General features: G+C 41.1%; 1 protein-coding gene across 1 annotated transcript in view; it reads right to left on the reverse strand.

Moving 5' to 3' along the window:
* Nucleotides 1-23,324, reverse strand: part of GPALPP1 (GPALPP motifs containing 1) — an 81,378-nt gene that overhangs the window by 23,497 nt on the left and 34,557 nt on the right. The window contains exons 5-7 of the mRNA XM_033949166.1: nucleotides 16,342-16,473; nucleotides 14,283-14,447; nucleotides 1,877-1,975 (exon numbers count right to left, since the gene is read on the reverse strand). Of these exons, the coding sequence (XP_033805057.1) occupies nucleotides 1,877-1,975; nucleotides 14,283-14,447; nucleotides 16,342-16,473 (396 nt within the window). The remainder of the gene's footprint in view (nucleotides 1-1,876; nucleotides 1,976-14,282; nucleotides 14,448-16,341; nucleotides 16,474-23,324) is intronic.

A 23,324-nucleotide genomic window follows, 5' to 3' on the forward strand; every position in this document is an offset into this window, starting at 1 on the left:
TACACTTCTCCCTCCGTATTCGTGGGTTCAGAACTCGTGACTTCGGTTATTCGTGGTTTTTACCTTGCTGGCTCTGAATGACATCATCCTGGAGTGCTGAGAAAAAGTTTGGAGCTTTATTTCAGCACTTGCTTCAGCACAGTCTGGCAAACGGTAACGTGTAGAGAAAAATTTCAGCACTTCAGTGTGGTCTGGCAAACGGCAGCTTTATTTGTGATTTCACAGTATTCACGAGGGGTTTAATCACAATACCGCAAATATGATAGAAAAAAAGTTATTTGCGGGGTTTTTTTGTATTCACGGGCCGACTTTGCCCCCTAACTCCCGCGAATATGGAGGGAGAAGAGTAGTGGTTCTTCAATCTTCAAAATTGTCAATAATAATATACTAGTTTTTATTACTTCAAGATGATGCATATACCAACTGAACATGCTCCTTAGGTCAGCCACACAAATCCTATTGGACATTCGTTCCTTCCACCTAGTTAAACTGGATTAATAAAGGAACTCTATTTTTTAAATTGCCAAGCCAGAATTATGGAACAGCTTACCTGCCAACATGAGAGCTATTAAATGCTAAGAGATTTTAGAGAAATCTCTTAAGCTCTTTCGAGCAGGGACTGTTTTCTTACTCTTTGTGAATCTGTACAGCGCTGCGTGTGTCTGGTAGCGCTATAGAAATAATTAATAGTAGTAAAACAAGCTTTTGATAGTAATTTTCTTTTCTAGGCAGATCACTAACAGTAATTTTAAGTGATGTTTTGGTTTTATAGTTTGCTTATTTTTTTGATGGAGACTTCAGTAGATAGAACCCAAGCACACTACTGGGCAGAACTTTGGGTTTCTGGCCCAGAAATATCTAAGAAAAAGGACCATTTAAATTAAATTATTAATTTATAGAGCGTGTATGGTTAGGCAGACTGGATGGACTATTCGGGTTTTTATCTGCTGTCATTTACTATGTTATGTTATTTTGTATGTTTGGTACCCCATCTAGAATTTTAGAGTGGGTTATAAATAGAAAAAAAGAAAGCAAAGCTCCAGAGGGGACTCTCCTCATCCCAGGGGAGCTAGCCAGAAGACAGTGCTGAATTCCTCTCAGGCAGCTCTCCACTGTCTGGGTTCCCAGGTAATTACAGAGAAAACCAAAAAAAACTCTGTGGAGTGACGATATTCCCAAATGGACTTTATTTGAAAGTATCAAAGTTCCAAAGGTACACTAAAATCATCCACATAAAAGTAAATCATCCACATAAGAGCCTTTAAAAACCTAGTCCGCTAGGGATACAGGACCCAACACGGTCTGCGTTTCGACAAAAAGTCTTCTTCAGGGGTTCCTGGGGGTCCTATAAAGGTGAGTACGTGGGAAACAATTGTGTTCACTAGATCTATGCTCCAAGTGTTTGGACTGGTTAAACAGGGGAACCAGCCTCTTGCTCTTGGGGGATTTCTATTCTGCCCTATGCTGGGCTCCTGACTGGTTCATCTGAGGCAAATATAGTCTCTCTTTAGTGTTTTTAACTATCTGAAGATCCTGAATGTCCTTGCACGTGTGTGGCTTACCCAAGATTTAGTCAGCTTTCCTGCCTGGATTGTTTAATTAGTTACCTTCACCTTGCCTACAGTGTTACTTTGTTTAAAGTCTTGTTGCTTTATAGACTTAATATACATGCTGTACAAATCTGCTTCAATTAAACAGTATGTGATACCGCTTCCAAGATCAATCCTCAGTCTGTGATACACAAGAATAGGGACATTATTACTTGGCTCTCATGTCCCAGAGGGGGCTTCCAGTAACTTCAATAATTTCAAATATGAAAATAATGAGACAAAACTTAAAACAGATTAAGGAAATTATAGTATTTCACTCCACTTACATTGTGTAAAGACACTTGTTCAGCCATTTTTCTGTCTTTTTCTGATAAACAACTTTCCTCTTCACCTTTGCTAGTTGATGTCTTTGCTTCTCGTCTTTCCTTAAAATAAAAAAAGAGGATAAAGTTAATATTAAAAGACCCAATTTTTATTTAACCTTTACATTTTAATCTCCTGCTTTTCCTGATCAAAGCCTTGTTGGTTTTAAACATTTCTAAGTCAATATACAAATCACTTATCCTGAGAGTAGCACCTGCTACCTGGATAAGTGCTGCTGGCCAGGATATTCTGACGCACTATCCATATAACCCTAATTGTATAAACTTGCCCAAAGTTGGGAACACAATTTATGTCAGTTGTGCATGTAACATAATACGAGGGCAAATCAAAAATTAAAGGCAATTGTTAAATTACACAATAACAGGAACAGAGCTCAATTATCTTGACCCCATCTCCCCAGCCCTCTGCACACAGCACTGGCTACCAATCAACAAATGCTGCACATTCAAGGCTCTTGTAATAGAGCATAAAAGATTTCACGCCACCATCCCAGCCTATATAAGTTCCAAGCTACACCTGTATACCCCTATCAGCCCCTTCCGCTCTAGAGCAGAGAGACGACTGTGCATCCCCCCCAGGAAGGTCTCTCCTGAGGGAAACCACCCGCCACTTCATTCCACAGCTCTGGAACCAACTCCCCCCACAAATCAGATCACAGAACTCATTAATGACCTTCCAAAGAGCTGTGAAGACCTCTCTTTTCAACTAAAGATCCAGCCACAAACAATCCCCTCTAAACTCTCTCCTACCAACAACCACTAGTTGGTGACCCTCTGGTCCAATCTACTGTATTACCACTCCCAGGAATTTCCTATGAATGTCCCCACCCAAGCTACTTAAGTTACTGTACTGTCCAGCCTTGTCATTATGCTACTGTATTGTATTATAGTATACTAGTCATTAAGCGCGTTACATTAACGGGTGCTAGAATACTGTTCACCCTCTATGTTGCCCCTTCCATTCACTGCCCTCTCTTCTCTTTCCATCCAGTGTCCGCCCCCTCTCTCTGTGTCCCATATTGCCTCTCTCCATCTCCTCTTTCCTTTTCCCTTGATCTGGCATACCTTCCTCCTTCCCTCCATGCCCTGCCATCTGTTCTTCCCTCCAAGCCATTCTCTCTCCCTCTGCTCACTTTCCTCCTTCAACTACTTCATCAGGCAACAGCAGCATTCACAATTCATTGCTGTTGCTGGCTTCAGGTATTCCTCTCTGGCGGGTCCTGTGTTCATGAAAACAGGAAGTAGGCAGAACCGGCCAGAGAGGAAGGCCTGAAGCCGCAACAGCAGCGAATTGTAAATGCTGCTGCTGCCTGAAGCACCCGAGGCAGACGCTTCTCTCCCCTCCCAGCCCAGCCTCCGCTGACTCTGCGACCCTCCCCTCCCAGCCCCCGCTGACTCTGCGACCCTCCCGGCGAGATGACTTTAATAACAAACCTCCCTCCAGCGTTGGCAGCCGCAGCACGCTAAACAGGTTGGTTCGCGGCTTTCTTCTGCCGTTGAGTCTCTCTGTCGCGTCATTGATGACATCATTAGTGACGCGGCAGAGGGACTCAACTGCAGGAGAAAGTCGCGAAGCAGCCTGTTTAACGTGCTGCGGCTGCCAACGCTGGAGGGAGGTTTGTACCGGTATGTGCAGAAGCGATATGTCTCTCCCCCTCCAGTACCTGTGCAGCACTTTGCTGCGGCGCATCCTCCCATCCTGAGAAGGCCACAGCGCTCGAGTCTGTTTCTCCCGCTTTGTCTAGCTGCCGCATACGCACTCTGGCCACAGACCTACAGATCATGGATCAGGGATTACAGATCACGCAGGTCTGAGTGCGCATGCGCGGCTAGCATTTTATTATATAGGATTGTATTGTATTGCCAAACTTACTGTCCAATATAACATACTGTGAATGTTGGCTTGTAACCCGTTCTGAGCTCCCAGGAGGACGGGATAGAATAAATAAATAAATAAATGTACTCGTACATTGCCTGTTGGATATTTCATCCACGCACAGTGCAGCGCTCGGCCTTTAGCCATGCGGCAGTCATGAGGTCAGAAACATGGACGTTCCATTGCAAGATTACACCATCAAAGAACAATGTGCAGTAGTGTGCTTTCTTTGGGCAGAGAGAGTGAAACCTGTGGACTTTGATTCAGTATGGATATAGCACCATGGATTAACGAAAGGTTTATGAGTGGGTAAAAAGGTTTAAAGCAGAAAGAACAGCTGTAACCAAAGGTCGTTCTGGTTGCCCATCAACATGGTACACACATAGCACACCGACAGGGCAGATGACTTGATTAAAGAAGACTGATGGATAATGGTGTCTCAATTGGCAGCAAATTTAGATATCAGCTATGGATCTGCATTTGCCATAATGCATGATGACTTGGGATACAGGAAAGTCTTCGCTTACTGATCTGTACAAGCAACAGCATGTGGAGGTTGCAACCCAGTTCCTGAGACAGTATGAAGAAGATCCGAGTATTCTAGAGATAATTGTTACTGGCGACGGGACATGGGTGCATCATTGCAACTTGGAGAGCAAAAGACAAAGCATGATGAAGTAAAGGAAGTGGTGCTTACCTGGCTTCGGGAGAAACCAAAAAACTTCTTCTCTGCCGGAATGCAGAAGCAAGTTGAATGATACAACAAATGCGTCGTCTTGCATGGGGACTATGTGGAAAAGTGATATGTTCAATTGCTCACAGTTATTTCTATTAAAGCCATTAAATGTATTTTGCCTTTACTTTTTGATTTACTCTTGTGTCAGTTACTGGCTATAATTGATGTTAATTGGCACTAAGCATATATGCGTGCAACTGCTCTTGGGTGGCATTCTGCATGTGCAAAATCCATCATGTGTAACTGCAAGAGGGATGTGGATTTGAGAGGGGCATGGGCATGACAAGGGCATGCCTAGCACTTACACTCATACGTCATAGGTGCGAACACTCATACAGCTGGGTACGAACTTCACACCAGCCTTTGAGCTAGCATAAGTGCTTGTGGATAAAGCTGGATGTGCAACTGAGGACTTACGCTGATATTCTAGGATGGCTACTGCCCGCACAATCGCCGTTATCGAATTCATGCTTAGCACACATCATCCAAGCACAAACGTTTAGGCGACTGTTTTGAGAATTACCCCCATGGTCTGAATATACTTATAGACCACCCTGGCAACTGTCTGGATAGTATCAGGGCAGATCTCGATAGAGGAAATATTCAGTCCACGGTCTGAATAATTTAGGGTACTAAAAAGGCTATTCTAATTTACTCAGATAGTGGATTATGTATTGTCTTTAAAGACTATGACACAGAATAGCACAAAGAAAGTAAACATACTGGGGTCAGCTTTCAGCTGGCTAAATTCAAGTGCAGTAGTATTGAATATCTGGATAGTGCAGTCATTGTGCTGGCATTAATTGAGGCAGCTATTAAGTAAGGCTAAGGTAAAAATACAAGGGAAAATAAAAAAGTTAAGGAAAAATACATTTAATGGCCTTAATAGAAGTAACTGTGAGCAATTGAACATATCACTTTTCCACATAGTCCCCATGCAAGACAACACATTTGTTATATCGTTCAACTAGCTTCTGCATTCCGGCAGAGAAGTTTTAAAGCACCGCTTCTTTTACTTCATCATGCTTTGTCTTTTGCTCTCTAGGTCGCAGTGATACACCCAATGTCTCATTGTCAGCAACAATTCTCTCCAGAATACCCATGGCAGATGGCCCAAATTTTCCCCGTTCCTGCGGGTTTGTCACAGCTTACCATGGGAAACAGTCACCGTGTCATTCTCTAGTTCTATTTCCTCCCTTGCAGATTTGCTGTCCTCAGGTGGTCAAACCGCACCCCCACTCAACCTGCTGTTAAAAGGATACCTCCCCAGTATCAGGGGATACTATGATTCCCCCAGAAGCTGGAGTTTCAGGGGTTTCTTCTCCCGTTTCTAATAATGTGACTATTCAAACTCCTTTGCATGTCCTGGAAAAATTTCCTCATTTATTTCCCAGACTCCTGATTCTTTGGTCTTTTTTAAACTGTATTTGAGAAATATTCCCAGAAAAACAGGAGAAAACAACTTCCCAAAACTTGGAAAGTGGAAAAAATAAACAGTGAAGGAGACTCTTGATGTTCAATGACTTATTATATCACAAGACTCGACACAATTGTGTTTTGGACCAAAAGGGCTCGTTTAGAGGGAAACTGTTCACACACTTGTGGCAATCTTCATTGACAGTATAGCCGTGCAGGCTATTTGAGCCATTTTTGTTGTTTTTTTGAATATTGATTTACAAAGACAGTGACTTTAAAACAAGTTTACTGCAGACTCCTATGTCAGGCCTTTTTGGGCCGAAAAACGATCGTATCCAGTCTTGTGAATAATAAAAGGCATTGAATACCAAGAGTCTCCCTCACTGTTTTTCCGCTTTGAGAAATATTCTACATGTGGTGCAAGTAAAGTAAAACAGGAGAGAATCATGGATGCAACTAATTTTCCAAACAATCTGGAGAACTGGTTTAGTTGGATGTACAGTAAGAACATAAAATTAGCCATACTAGGTCAAACCAATGATCTATCTAGTCCAGTATTCTGTTTCCAGCAGTGTCCAAGCCAGGTCACAACTACATGGCATAATCCCAAAGAGTAACAAGTTTCCATGTTACTGATCCCACAGTATGCAGAGCTTCCCCCTTGTCTGTCTCAATAGCAGATTATGGGCTTTCCTCCAGGAACTTGTCTAAAACATTTTAAAACCTAGATATGCTAACCGCTGTAACCACATTCTCTGGTAACCAGGTCCAGAGCTTAACTATTTGTTAAATTAAAAAATATGTCCTCCTATTCATTTTAAAAGTATTACCACATAACTTCATTGAGTATCCCCTAGTCTTTGTACTTTTTGAGAGTAAAAATATTTTGTCGATATCCATCATATCCCCCCCACAGCCGTCTACCCAAACTGAAGAGCCCTAACCTCTTTAGCTATTCCTCATGAGGAGTTCCATCTCCTTTATTATTTTGGTCACTCTTTGAACATTTTCTAATTTTTTTATATCTTTTTTGAGATACAGTGACCAGAACTGAACACAATACTCAAGGTAAGGTTGTACCACGGAGCAATACAGAGGCATAATATTCATCTTATTTTCCATCCCTTTCCTAATAATTCCTAGCATCTTTACTTTTTTGGACTGTATTGTCTACGATGACACCTAGATCTTTTTCTAGGTGGACTCCAGCATCAAGGAACTATGATTTGGATTATTCTTCCCAATGTGCTTTACCTTGCATTTGTCTATATTTAATTTCATTTGCTATTTGCATACCCAATCTTCCAATTTCTTAAGGTTTTCCTGAAATTTTTCACAATCTGCATGTGTTTTAAAACTTTGAATAGTTTTGTATCATTTGCAAATTTAATCCCCTCTCTTGTCATTCTGATTTCCAGATCATTTATAAATATGCTAAATACATCTCAGTTTGTGACATCCTCAGAGGATATTCTCATTAAAAGGGCAAGTTTGCTCTTCTGACTGAAAAATAATTTTTAATAAGTGTTGTTGGTTTTGACAACCTATTTCCAAATAAAGATCTGGTCCTTAACTGACCCAATCTCCACCTTCAGCTCCTGCATCCAGGTTTGCAGATTTGCTTTAGTCATTCCATCTGAGCTGGGGGCACCGGCAAAGCCATTTCAGTATCCTCCGGCTACGTCGAGATTGATACCATGTGCCTCACTCCCTCATCCAGGGCTAGTGTGCCATGAGGACCTCACACTGGCACCTTCTCTGCAGCAAGCTCAGCACCTTTTCACTGTTGGCTTCTTTTTCACTGCCATTATAGGGAGCCAGTTCATAGGCAACTTTCCACTGCTACCAGAGTGCTTACATGGGTACAGTTGCTGAAGCTGACTGGGATTAGCATAGGGTGTAGACACAGCCTCACAGTTAGGCTACCATCTTGACTGCTGATGTTACTTCCTCCGATATATAATCCAATTCGAACCGATAAATGAATCTATAAGAGCTGCAAGTCGTTGAGTCCTTACCTGGCTTATCGAGGCTGGTCATTCCCTCTACTCACACTGAATGAGGGTGGGTCTCAGGCTCATTCATCTAATTAAGCATTTTTGTAAGGGACTCCCTAAAGTGCTAAAGGCAATTTCTCATTCCAAAATGATTAATGTCCCAGAGAGTTTACTGTGAAGAGATTGGCTTTAGCAACCCTATGGGTGTTCGTTTTGGAAGAGTGACCCCCAGAGACATAAGTATCAATCTCAACATCTGTAATGACACGTTCAGGCATGTAGAGCCTCTTACAAAATCTCACAAATTGCTCTCCAATATCATCATGAGAGGTAGAAACTTTCAGATTATCATTTTGAGCTTTGTTCTTGTAGAGTTTGAAAGCCAGGGCCCTGCTTGCTTTATTATCAAATTCAAAATGGGTCTAACAATTTAAAATTAATTTCTTCTAGTTCTAAGTCTTTCACCTCACCCCCTAACTTTCTCTACTGCCTTCCATGTCACCTTTCCCTCTCTACCTACCATATGGTCCTGCTCTATTGTTTGGAGTCTAGAAGAAAGGGAGTCTAACTTCTTCTGTTTCTCTTTTTTCTTATAAGAAGCTATGATAATGAGTTTGCCTCTTACTATCACCTACACTATTTCAGGGTCCTGCTTTTGATCATCATTCCTTTACAATTAGTCAATTGCAGCATACTTAATTTGTTTTATCACTTCTACATCTGAAAGTAAAGTAAATAGTCATTAGGCCTCCAATATTTCTTGGCGCTATCTAATTGCCCTAAGTTCCATACTGAATATGATTTGTCCAAACTACAGACTTTATCTCACAATTAGTCATTAGTTACAGTAAATCCCCTTACACTCCTCTTTTAAGTCTTTCTAGTCTCCTTCTGTTTTGTTCCTTTGGTAATTCAACACTATATTAAAGTCACTCCCACAAAATCACATAATTCCCCTTAAAGCACATTGGCTTCTTTTGAAGCATATAAAAAATTGGCCCCGATTATTTTTTTTGTAACAATAAATTTTTATTGAAGCATAAAAAACACAAACCAAAGTGTAACTGTATCAAGGCCACCCTTACAAAATCACACAAAGAAACAGCACACAAAAGAAATATCAAAACAGAAACACAACCCATTTCCCTCTCCTACCACTCTCCAAAACAAGAGCAAACTGGCCTTGAAGGGTTTTATATTACTCCATAATGTATTATCTGGTAGTTAGTACTAGAGGGAAGCTTTCTAGCTGTTACTAATGTAACTTTAAACTCTAATATTAAACCTTAAAACTAATAATTTAAGAGTATGAACTCCAATTATGCATTTTTGCAGGATCATTCTTTGGAAGGGATGGGAGGTTGATTATTGTTTTATTAATCAAAATCTTGGGTGGAGACACTTAAGGGCCAGATTCTGCAAAAGACGCCGTAATTGGTGGCCACCTAAAAAAAATACCACCAATCACGTGTCAATCATGCGTTTGTAGAATCACGGCTAACGTCAAAGGTAGGCACCGGAAAGGTAGGCCAGGTTTTTGTAGGCCTACATTTCACCTACCTTTGACAAGAATCACATCTACAGAGATGCCTAACAGCGCCTAAGGTTATTTCCAGCATAAACCATGCCTACTTTACCCTAATGTGCTGTTAGGCATCTCTGTAGATACGATTATGGCATCCTTTTTTGCAGGCACCTTCAGGTTCCTAAGTTTTTTTAAAATCACTTTTTATTTGGTTTTAAATAATGCAATTACCATGCCGATTAACACCAATTAAAAACAATTAGGTGGCGGTAGGGCACCTACCGCCGCCTAACTTATGTTGCAGTTTAGGAAATCCGGGCCTAAGAGTCTGAGCTCTAATTCTTTTAAGTACCTGTTAATGTCTGCACATTATAAATAAGCATTTCACCTCTTTCCTTTCACTGCCACATCTTTTGAAAAATCAGTTTATTGGGGGGGTTTTTCCCAAACAGTCAAACAATATGAAGACTAGAACTGAAATTGAAATCTAGATTTTTTTTTTTATAACCTCAATCCTACTACAGATCATGTACTATAAAGGCAGACATCAACCACCCCCCCTCCCTATCCAGGATTTCAAAAACAAACAGAGGCAACTTTCTTTTTCTCCTGAAACACATTCAGTAAGTGGCTATGGGCTCTTGGGGGACAAAATTTGAATGTAAGAGTTCCAGATTGCTAAGAAATTTTTTGCTTCCTCATCTGGAGTAATGTGTGCAATTCTGGAGGCCACACTACCGTAAGAACGTACTGAGAGTTGAGTCGGTTCAGAGCATGGCCACTAGGATGATCTTGGGGCTTAAGGATTTCTCATACGAGGACAGGCTGCACAGATTGCGGCTATACTCTCTCGAAAAGCGTAGGGAGAGGGGAGACATGATTGAGACATTTAAGTACATCACTGGCCGCATAGAGGTGGAAGACAATATTTTCTCTTTCAAGGGTCCGTCGGCCACAAGAGGACATCCACTAAGAATCAGGGGCGGGAAATTTCATGGGGATACCAGGAAGTACTTCTTCACAGAAAGAGTGGTAGACCATTGGAACAAACTCCCAGAGCAAGTGATCGCGGCCAGCAGCATACAAGATTTTAAGAATAAATGGGATGCCCAATTCGGATCTTTACGAGGGTAGTGTAGAGGTGATGCCACCTGTGAGCGACCCCTTAGGAGGTTGTTTGGGGAGGGTTAATGGAGTGGGCAGACTTGATGGGCTATGGCCCTTTTCTGCCGTCATCTTTCTATGTTTCTATTTCATAAGATTCTCACAGCATTAATGCATGAAGTTAATTCCTCCAATGCAAAAAAACAAACAAAACACCCCAGTGGTTACAAGTATATATTTCTTCCCCAAAATATATGATTTACCCAAGAATAATTTTTCATTTAAACTGAGAGTATGGCAAGTATAAATTGCAAAAAATTCTTTTAAAGCCACCCATAAAGACTATTTGCCTGCATAGCTACAAACTATGGGTAAGTAAATTTTCTACTTCCTGACTTTTCACATATATTGGAGAGTTGGCACATCCAACAAAGAAAGGCCTGCTTCTGTGAAAAATAGGTCTTGCATATGGAACAAAAATTATATTCCTGAAGCTCAGCACTATGTTCCACTTTCGGCAAAGCCTTAATAATGTCCTCTAAGATGGTGAGGCCTAAAGAACTGCTCAGATCCCTGTCCCAGGCTTCTACCAAGCCATGATAGGTCTTAGATGGCTGTCAACCATTCAATTCTTTATGAAACCACAACACTGATATCCTTCCCATGGGATCTACTTTCAGAAAATCTCATATCTAACTTCCAAAACTTACAAACTACCTGATGGCAGGGAAGTGAAATAGTGACACAATTGTATATACATGTAACAGCTTGTTAAGCCCAGAGACCATCGCTGTTGGAATTCCGTGAAGGGAAGTATAATTTCTCCCATATTTTTAGTTCCTTCCTCACACTGATATCTGATCCCAGCTGACAGCAGGAAAGTGGAGTCGTGGCACAGCTAGCCAGGTGCTTCTCTAACTCATTTTCACTGTTGTAAGCAATTCTCCCAGTGTGTAGCAGAAATCTATAGAGCACCAGGCAGGTCAGACAGCTTAACTAAGCCGTGACATGTGTAGGCAGGAGATACATAGGCAACAGGAAGAGCAGATTAGAGAAGCATCAGGCCCACTGCACCACCGGCTGCTGTCTCCTACTGTCTGCTGGAATTTGACCGCCTTGGAGGAGGGCAAGGGGCCAGAGATGATGTGAATATGAGGAAGGTACAAATGTAAATACTGCCCTGTACACTGGAAACCCACAGCTTGCCCTGAAAAAATTATGTGTATATTTCCTGATGATTTCTGAAAGCATAATGAAAATCTGATATAAGGATGGGAAGCTGAGAAGAAAGATGGAAGAAAGAGAGAGGCTGTAAGATGAACGAAATGGAGAGAAAGAGGCGGCGATGGGGTGGAAAGAGAGATACAGAGGATAAAAAACAGCTTACAGGAGTTAAAATTCTCATTAGTGAATCTTTCTCTTTAGTGATCAGCCTCTTGTATATTTTCTGAGCCTGAAAAACAACAGTTTGTGGTCTTTCTTATATGCACCGTTAATCATAAGAGGCACTGTTCTGCATTTCCAATCACACATTTCATCTAGGATAAGAGATAATAAAATGCCTCATGTAATGTGTTATAGCACACACAGCTTCCAAGACATTCCCCATTGTGGCACAGCATGCTTAGGGATCTCAAGATTTTTCTAGAAAACCCCAAATTTACTTATTCAAGGAAATCCTAATTCAAGTTTATGTTTACTGGGAGTCAATTCAGAGCTGTCTACATGAGCTTCTATAAAGGTGTTACAATACAGAGTTAGCATTTTTTGAGATGGTTTTCTTTTTTTTTCCAATTCTTTATTCATTTTCATATCTCATAACAAGTATACAATAATCATTCAATATTCATACAATTCACTTGTATAATTCATATAATATTAAATCTTATATTATCCCCCCTCCCCCCTTCCCTTCCACACATATCAACATTTTATTTGAATCTCACACATTATACCCTCCCAATCCCATATCATATTATTCTTCTATTAAAAAAAATGTCTAATCATTCGAATATTCAATCAATGGCCCTTAAACTTGTTATAATTTCCTTTTTGCATAGCAAGAATTCGTTCCATTTTATAAATATAACATATAGAATTCCACCAAAAAGTATAGTTAAGTCTTGTATAATCTTTCCAATTTCTAGTTATATACTGAATGGCAACTCCTGTCATAATCATTAGTAATTTATTATTATTTGCTGAAATTTGACTCTTTGCTCTCATCATTGTTCCAAACAAAATTGTATCATATGACATAGCAACTGGATTTTCAAGAAAATAATTAATTTGAGACCAAATTGACTTCCAGAAGGCGTTAATACAAGGACAATAAAAAATTAGATGATCCAAAGTCCCTGCTTCTAGATTACAGTGCCAACATTTATTAGATCTAGAGCTATCAAACTTTTGTAAACGTACTGGGGTCAAAAGAGCTCAATGCAACAAAAAGAACCAAGTCTGTCTCATAGATGCCGACACTGTACGTCTAATTCTCCAAGACCAAATTCGTGGCCATTGAGAAGCAGAAATTTGATGCTTAATCTCAATGCTCCAAATGTCTCTGAGACCCGTTTTATATTTTTTATTTGTAAAACCATATATCAATTTATACCACTTAGCGGCTTGGTGACCCAAGAAATCCGCCTGGAAACACAGGACTTCCAAACTATATTGATTATCAAGAACTTTCCATTCAGGGAACCCCTCCTGAATAGCCTGCTTCAGCTGCAACCATTTAAAACTTTGCGACTTATTAAAACCATATTTATGTTGCAGCTGTGAAAAACTAAGCAGCTTACCATTTGAAATAACATCATTTAAAGTTCTTATTCCTGCAATGATCCATTGTTTCCAGAGAATTTTATGGCCGCCTATTTTAATCTTGGAGTTTAGCCAAATGGATTGATTTAATGATTTAAAAATTGGAATAGGTGATAATTTAGTAACATATCTCAAAGTCTTCCAAGTATCAATCAAAATTCTATTCCCTTTGTATCTATTAGGCATTAGTATACTCAAAAGATAAACCAAATGTATAGGAAACATGAGTCGCCATTCTAAATACAACCAGTCTGGGACATTCTCCATGAGCTCTGGAAGGACCCAATACATACCCTGTCTTAAAATATAGGCTTGATGGTACCTATAAAAATTTGGAAAATTTACCCCCCCTTCCACAATTGTTTTTTTGTAACTTTACTAAAGCAATTCTAGGTCTTTTCCCCAACCAAACAAATTTTGTAAGAATACCATTCAACTTTTTATAAAATGACCCCTGAAAAAAAACTGGTATCATACTCATTTGATAACAAACCACAGGCAATATCATCATTTTAATTGTTTGAACTCTCCCCCACCAAGATAAATATAAAGGATTCCATTGCTCACACATTTCCGTTACTTTCTTTAATAAAAGTTTTTCATTTTCATTTACTGTATCCTCTTTGAGATGGTTTTCAATACCAGCACATTTATACAATAATCAATCACCCTACTTAATTGCACATCTTTATACCAAATCAATCATCCTACGTATATACCATTTCAACTAAGTATACTATATTTACACGCCTCCTAAAAAGTTCATATGCTCTGAAGAAGCTCCACATTGATGTGCACTGTTGGAAGATTGCACATCAGCCTTTACACAGACCTTTCTGACAGGCATAAGTGGAGGGCACACAGATACTCACTTTAGCTTTCCTCTCCTTATCAGTCGGTGTATCTGTCCACGCTGATCGGTCTCCCGATTTTTCATCTGCTTTCCTTTTGAATGTCCTTGGGACAAGTCCAAAGGCTTTCAGTTCCGGTGGGAGCTCAGTCATCCATGACTCTCGTTTGAGCTGCTTAGGTCCACCCTTTCCCAGATGAAGAAAAAAATGATTCTCTACATAATTGTTTTATTCATATTACATTGCAAATTATTACTACTAATTATTTCTATAGCACTACTAGACATACGCAGCACTATACATCAAAACACAGAGGACACAGTCCCTACTCAAAAGAACTTACAATCTAGTCAAGACAGACAAACTGGACAAGAAGGTGCATCAATACAGTGTGCTCAGGTGGGGGATTATTAAATTTAACCTCACTTAAAAGAACCCTCCTGGGAGCCATATTGATCTATTGTTCCTACTTCTTTTTTTTTTATATTATTTTTATTGAAAATGGCACTGACAGCCCAGACAGGCAAATACAATCAATAAAATAACAGTAACAGGACAGGAAGAACCAAGAATAGCAACATCATTTGGGTCACACAATAGAAGACTTAACTTTCCAAAGGCTGTAAATGGCAGGATTTCTCTTGTTCATGCACTTAAATTACTGTTGAATAATTTTGAGAACTATACAGTTTACGTGCAGTTTTAAACTTAATAGAAGCCTTAAATGTGGTCACTATCTATTCCAGCTAGCTCAAAAACATATATTATTAATCCAAAAGAATTAGCAATAATATCTAACAACCATTATCAATCCACTATTTTCATTATTATTTACATTTTTAACATATCTTTTTTAAGGCTCCAGAAGCCTTACAGTCTAGAGTACTGCTTCTGAAGCCTTAAAAAAAGGGGACAACGAGATATTATAAAATTGAAAATAATATTGAAAATAGTGGATTGATAATGGTTGTTAGATATTATTGCTAGTTCTTTTGGATTAATATACTGTATATTCAGCATCTGTTAATGAGATACAATATGTGATGCCATTTGTGGTGCTACTGTAGTAACTAGTGTAAACTGACATCATTCTAATAAATTTGGAGTGGCATAAAAGCTTCCAAGGTGTGATGATAGTTTAAAATCTAAATCTTAAGCCAATAATGCAGATTAGCACATTTTCTGGAATTCTGCTACATAAATGTTTGAGTGGAAACTGTTGCCTTTCCAGGTGAAACTGGCACATTAAACGGCCCTTAGTGAGACCTATCAACTGAAATCTGTGCTAACGCAGAGGTTTCTCAATACTGGTCATTAGGGGCTACAAACAGGTCTGGTTTTTAAATGAGCAAAATATGTAAATTTACCTAGTTACTGGATCAACTGTATGCAAATGTACTTGATGAATATTCACTGTGGACATCCTGAAAACCAAGTCTGTGGCCAGCAAATTTCAAAATGCTGTGGGCCTACTAGTTTCTAAAACATTGACATAGTAGATGATGGCCAAGAGGCCCATTGTGTTTGCTAAGTTGTTTTAGTGTACCAGTCACAGATACTTCATCACTTATAGAAAATCATTTTATCCAAGTTAGTTTTTGAAAAACTCAAAGTTCAAATCTGTTCTCTCTCTAAACATATTGCTCAACTTACTACAGCCTTAGGTTACCCCATTGCAACTAAGTGATTTTATTATAATTCACATTTACAAGTTATGAATGGAAGGTGACCCTTTCTTGGGCTTCATGCCATGACTGAAAACTTGTATAATGAAGGTGGGGGAGGGGGCGAAGATTAATGCTTTACCACCCAATCTCATTGTGGAAACAATTATATTATGGCCATTGTTAAATGAAGAGAATTAAATCAGCTGCTCAAATAATTTAAAATAATTCATCAATTAATAATGTGAATTTTAGTATAGCATCTTCAGCTTATTTCTTGACTACTACTTGGTTTACTTCTAGACCAACAACCCTACAGGGGGTTGTGCCTAAAATTTTGAATACAGTGTGCATTGAGCTGCAGATTGGATGCATGGTGGTGTGACAGCCCTAAAAATTATCTAAACAAAACTTACATTTTCCTTAGAAGTAAGCTTTTCTTTCATTCTTTGAGCTCTCTGTTCAAATTCTCGAGCGAGAAAGGACTCCACAACACCTTTGGCAGGCTTTGGGCCAATGTCTGCTTCTTCTTCACTACTGTCTACATTCTTAACAAGAAAAAATGACAAAGATCAGTTAAAATAATTAAAAACAACTATACATGAGTTGTAGAAACAGCATAATTATCAACAGCCCTTTGTATTTCCATTTACCCAACTTTACTTAAGAACATAAGAATTGCCGCTGCTGGGTCAGACCAGTGGTCCATCGTGTCCTGCAGTCCGCTCACGCGGCGGACTTCTGGTCAAAGACCAGCACACTAACTGAGACTAGCCCTACCAGTGTACGTTCTTGTTTAGCAGGAACTTGTCTAACTTTGTCTTGAATCCCTGGAGGGTGTTTTCCCCTATGACAGACTCCAGAAAAGCGTTCCAGTTTTCTACCACTCTGGGTGAAGAAGAACTTCCTTACGTTCGTACGGAATCTATCCCCTTTCAATTTTTGAGTGCCCTCTCATTCTCCCTACCTTGGAGAGAGTGAACAATTTCCTTAATCAGTATTTATCATATAAAGGTGTGGCTCAACATACAAATCCATATTAAAAACTCTTAGCTACAAACTATTTTTTTTATCCAGTTATGGACTGCAACGTATCTATGGGATTTTTTGCTTGTAACCTTCCTCCTGTTCCTTTGGGCTTTCAGCTCAATTGGCTCTAGCCTAATAGAGGGTGGATCACCACAAGCCTTCATTTGTAGCTACTTGGGAGCCCTCCCCCATAATTTCATATATGCCTCCTAACTCTCTTAACCCAACAGTCAGTTCTTGATTGAGTACATACAAAGGGGTCCCCTTTGGAACCATGTAATCAGGCAACCTAAAACCAGCTGCTGGCTGACCTCTATTATCTAAATGACTGATATTCATTCTCCTCCCCCCATAGCTATGAATGCTACCTATGCAGTATCTCCAGAAAATGAAGGACCTGGCCAAGAAATTAAGTCCAGGTTCCTCTGCAGGAAAATGTGCAGCACTGCCACTTTGGGTTGGTCATCTATGGACTACATCATTGGAAAGCTGTCTTTGCAAAAAGGTTCTAGATTATTATTTTTTTTAATCATATAATGAAATACTTTTCTTTTAAGAATTAAGAATTTTTTGGCTCAAAGTTACATTGTACGTGTTTTTTTCTTTCTTACAGAGATGTTCAAGGTATATGGAGACCTGTGACAGTGGTCAAAACACTGAACTACAAATCTTGAAAATTCTTGAGACTCAGAAGCTCAAAGCCCTGTCTTCTTATCAGTTCACTCTAACCATAGCTCTATACTTCCATTTACCCAACTCTACTTGAATAGGAACCTAATTGCATTTTTCCTTTTCTTCCTTCTGTATGTTGTCACCAAAATGAATATTTATATATATCGTTCTTACTGCACTGAAAGTTGTATGTACATTTAAGCATTAAAAGTGAGAAATAAGAAATAATTATTTCTAAAAAATAAGAGAAAAAAATGGTAAATGACACCCACCCCCTACCAAGGATCTAAGGTAGCCAGCAAGATATATTGAGACCTGGTAACTTTCTTTTCCATGAAGTTCCCTTATTGGGATGATTTTTCAAGAGTTGCTGAGCAGAGATGGTGTACAGCTATCAAAAAGGGAAGAAGCATCTTCAGCAGCAGCCTGGCTAACCTACTAAAGAGGACTTTAAACTAGAATCGTTGGGGCCGAGAGATCAATGCCCCCTGGTAAGTTTAAGCCCTCAGGTACATAAATCATTAAATCTCTCTACAAAAATGGGGGAAAGGGGCAATGTTTGGAAAGCAGTATACAGTACTCCCCCGATAATCGCGAATAAGGTTTTTAGCAGGGGAGACAGGAGAGGGCTGCCGGAGAGGACAGCCAAAGCGCCGGCGAGTGAAGGAAATCACTCGTGGTATGCTCCAACTGCCTCTTCCTGTACTAAAGTTGGGCATCACCAATAAGAAGCTGCATGTCAAAGCAGCTCCTGATTGGTGAGGCCTGACTTTAGTGCAGGAAGAGGTGGTCAGAGCATACCACGAGTGATTTCCTTCACTTGCTGGTGCTCCAGCTGCCCTCTCTTGCCCGGTCATTTGTGGTTCGGAAAATACCACGAATGACCGGGAATCGATGAGTGCGAATTCGCGGGGGAGCACTGTACAGTAAACCCCCGTGAATCTGCGGTTTGTGAATCACAGACTCAGTCATTCGCAGCATTTTCTGACCGCCTTTTCTGGGAACTAAAGTTGGGCAACACCAATCAGGAACTGCTTTGACGAGCTAGATAGCATGTCAAAGCAGCTCCCGATTGGTGTAGCCTGACTTTAGTTCCCGGAAGAGGTGATCAGAAAATGCTAAGAACGATCCTGCAGGACATCAGTCTTTTTTCAGCACCCGCTGCTGCCCCTGTAGCCCTCTCCCGCCTCCAATCCGCTCCTAAACCACCCCTGCGAATTTCAGAGGGATACTGTATACCAATGCCTGTAGTATGGGAAATAAGGTTTTTGGATCCAGAGGCTGTGATAGAAGAGGCTGAATTGGATTTAGTGACGATCATGGAGAACCATGACTAGAATACAGTTATACTAGGCTATAATCTGTTCAGGAAAGACAGGGTAGGAAGAAAAGGAGGGAGAGGGATATTACATGTTATAGCTCATATTAAAGCCACATAATTGCAGGACCTACAGGGTAAGGAAGAGGAACTATGGGTCAATTTGGAAAGAGGGAATTGAAAATGTACATTATTGGTATGATATACAGGCCTCCTTCACAGACAGAAGTGGACAGAGATTTAATAGAAGACATTCAAAATATGACTGTAAAAGGGAAGTATTACTAATAGGTGATTTTAATATGCCAGATGTTGATTGGGGCATCCTTACTGTAGGATATCCTAGAATTAGGGAGATCCTGGCAGATCCTGGATTCTCTACAGGAAAAACTGTTGGACTTACTGCTTACAAATGGGAAGAGTGTTTCTGATACTATAGTGGGTGATCATCTGACATTCAGTGATTACCAGATGGTGTGGTTTAATATTAACACCCACAAAGAAATGTACATGCCAACAGAACTGGGACGAATAATTCTTTATTCTGTAAGAGACCCGACACTGCCAGTGTTTCGGCTTTTGGCCTACCTCATGGGTCTTTTAAATAGTCTGTCATACGATTTCCTTATCAAAAAGAATTGTCCCAATATCAAATTAGACCATTTCACATGGCCAGAATTCAACAAAGCTAGAAAGAGGAATAGCACTAGATGTGGTGTATTTGGAAAAGCTTTTGACATTGTTTCACACAAGAGCCCGGATTCTATATAGGACGCCCGTACCGGGCATCCTATATAGAATCGGAACAAAACCTGCCCAAAGTAAACCCGATTCTATAACCGACGTCCATGTTGCAGACGCCGGTTACAGAATCGGGTTTTTATTTAGAGTTTAAACATGGCCGCTATACTTTATCGCGGCAAGGGATTTCCCTGCCGCGATTAGTATAGTGGCCACAACTATGGGCGCCAGTCTCCCCAACCCCCCCCGACGTTCGTGGCAGGAGGGTGCCCAACCCCTCCTGCCGAAAGAATCCACTCCCCCAAAGATCGCCGGCAGGAGGGTACCCAATCCCTCCTGCCAGACCCCCCCCCAATGACCCCCCCAAAGAAAATGCCCTAACTGCCCTCCCCGGACCCTCCCAACGGCCTCCCCGAAGATTGCCGGCAAGAAGTTGCCCAACCCCTCCTGCTGGACCCCTCAACGCCCCCCAAAGATCGACGGAAGGAGGGTGCCCAACCTCTCCTGCCGGACCCTGCCCCAACGAACCCCCCACCCCAGAACCCCCCTCAAGCTTATCGCCAAGTTGGCCGGACGGGTCTTCGCACCATCCAACCAGCAGGCCCGCCTCTGTCCAAATGAGGCGAACCCGCCCCTCCCCTGCCCAACCCACAGAATCCTAGGGCCTGATTGGCCCAAGCGCCTAAGGCCCCTCCTATAGCGGGGCCTTAGGGGAGACCTCATCCAGAATTTTGTATACAATTCAGGAGACTGCACCTTCAAAACGATATAAACAGGATGACGTCAATCCAGAAGATGGCTACTAAAATGGTCAGTGATCTTCATCATAAAGCATATGGAGGACAGACTTCAAGATCTCAATTTGTATACTTTGGAGGAAAGATGGGAGATATAATAAGGATATTTAGCTGCCTATGTGGCATAAATGCACATGAGGAGAGTCTTATTCAATTGAAAGGAAAGGAAAGGAAACTCTAGGGAGGAAGTGACACAGCCCTAGAGAATTCTTTTAATCAATTATGGTGGATTTAAAATTGTTTTGACTTATTAAGAATGTAGAAAGTTCAAACTCCTCTGAAGAATGTCTCCCAATTCCATCAAATCCTAGTGTTGCAATGGTGCACAGGTTCAACCTAATGTGGACATACTTCCAACCAAATCATGAATGCAATATAAAATACAATAGCATGGTAAATGACAGCAATGGATCCAAGATATAAGAACATAAGATTTGCCACTGCTGGAAGAAAAATTAAATGTTACGAACATTTCGGAGAAATCTTACAGTGAATTAGTTCAACCTTCTACTTTATTGGTATCAGTAGCATTACTGTCAGATAAGATACGGATTTTGAAGTTATTTTTCAAAAATAGAATGAAAGATTTCCTGGGTCTCCGCATATAAATATTTCCAGATGTTTCTCGTGAAACCCAGAAAAGTAAAAAGCAATTTTTACTTCTAAAACCAGGAATTATTTCGATTGGTGGAACTTTTTTTCTTAAGTACCCATGTAAAAGCTTAGTTAATTTTGGTTCTGTTAAATATGTGTTTTTTGAACCCGCACAATTAACAGCTTTTATATCTTTTAGACGTCTTGAGGGGAGTAATAACTAGAACATCTAATATAATAAAACGGTAAGCCGCGCATGCGCACTTTCTAAGCGTGGGTCCGTTTTCTGTGAGCTGTAGCTAGGAAGTGCGCATGCGCGGCTCACCCCCTGCCCTCTCCATCGTCTCCCAGCTCCAGCGGCGTCACATTTTCAAAGAGGAACCACCAGCCGTTAAAGTTCCTGGCGCTGACCCCCGACGGTGGAGGAGAGGCAAGGTAGAAGAAGATTTCCGCCACCCCCCCCTCTTCCCTTACCGCGGCCCCGACTGGCGATTTAAGCAGCGTGTCACACGCTGCTTCGGGCCCTTCTACTACCCTGATTTGCTCCGGAAGTGCCAGAGTAAATCAGGACAGTAGAAGGACCCGAAGCAGCGTGTGAAGACTGGTGGACACGTTCCCGGCTCCAGCGGCGTCACAGTTTCAAAGAGGAACCACCAGCCGTTAAAGTTCCTGGCGCTGACTCCCGACGGTGGAGGAGAGGCAAGGTAGAAGAAGATTTCCGAAGGACCCGAAGCAGCGTGTAAAGACTGGTGGACACATTGCTTGAATCGCCATGTGTACTCGGACCCGCGGGAAGGGAAGGGGGGCCGCCGGCAAAGGACTCGGGCCCGCGTTTTTAGTCGCGACTATGGGAAGGGAAAGGGGGTAGAGGAAACAATAATGCTGCTGCACAGGAAACTGGTGTGGGGGGAAGGAAATTGAGGGGGAGGGAATGCTGCTTTGGACACACAGACAGAGGGAGGAAGGGAGACAGAAAGAGAAGAAGAAAGACACAGGTGCAGGGAGATATAACAAAGGGGGCCAGGGACAGAGACAGACAGAAAGAAAGACAGCGGGAGTCGCGTCAGGAGGGGTGCGGGATGCCGCAGAGGGAACTTTTCAAATGGGTGCAACTGGGCGGCTGTCGGGAACCTCTGATCAGGGGCAGAGCAAGGTAACTGTATCATAGGGATAAGAAGGAGGGGGGGGGAGAAAAAGGAAGGGACGCCTACTGATGGACAGGGGGAGAAGGAAAGAGGTGCTGATGGACAGGGGGTGGGTGAAGAAAAAGGAACGGAGGCCTAAAGTTGGACAGAGGGAGAAGGAAGGTGCTGCTGGACAGGGGGCAGCTAAAACAAAGGGAGAAGGGCTGCTGCTGCATAAGGAGAGCTGTGAAGGGGTGGTGGTGGACACAGGGGAGGTAAAAGGAAGGGAGAATGGACAGGGGGAGCAGGCAAGGGGTGGTGATGGACAGCCAAGGAAAAAGAAAGACAGAAAGCGGCTAAGGAGAGAGAGAGAGAACAAGAAATAGAGAGACACACACACATATATTCTAGCACCCGTTAATGTAATGGGCTATAAGACTAGTAGTTTATAATTTGGCCATTTTTCCAGCATTCTAGTCAACTTTGTTTGCTTTTAATAGTTGGTAGAACTTTGGATTCTTGCCCAGAAATAGCTAAGAAAAAAAATTTAAATTGAATCAGGTTGGGCAGACTGGATGGACCATTCGGGTCTTTATCTGCCGTCATCTACTATGTTACCCGATAGAGGAATAGTCTGCTTTATTTTATTCTTGGATCCTGCTTCTGTTTTTGTGGACTTTAGAAGGATAATTGATCTTTTTCATTTCTTATGTAAATGTATGCATCCTTGCTTTAATTTGTTATAAACTATTATCATTTTTTTTCTGTACAAGAGTTAATTCTTAGTTAATTATTATAAATCTTATAAAAATAAAAAAATTAAATTAAAAAAAGATTTGCCGCTGCTGGGTCAGACCAGTGGTACATCGTGCCCAGCAGTCCGCTCACGCGGCGGCCCTTAAGTCAAAGACCAGTGCCGTATTTGAATCTAGCCTTACTTGCGTATGATCTGTTCCAGAAGGAACTTATCCAGCCTTATCTTGAATCCCTGAAGGGTGCTTTCCCCTATAACAACCTGCGGGAGAGCATTCCAGACTTCTACCACTCTCTGAATGAAGAAGAACTTCCTTATGTTTGTACGGAATCATTTCCCTTCTAACTTTAGCGAGTGCCCTCTCGTTCTC

This window comes from Geotrypetes seraphini, chromosome 6, assembly GCF_902459505.1.
Source record: "Geotrypetes seraphini chromosome 6, aGeoSer1.1, whole genome shotgun sequence".
Classification (NCBI taxonomy): Eukaryota; Metazoa; Chordata; class Amphibia; order Gymnophiona; family Dermophiidae; genus Geotrypetes; species Geotrypetes seraphini.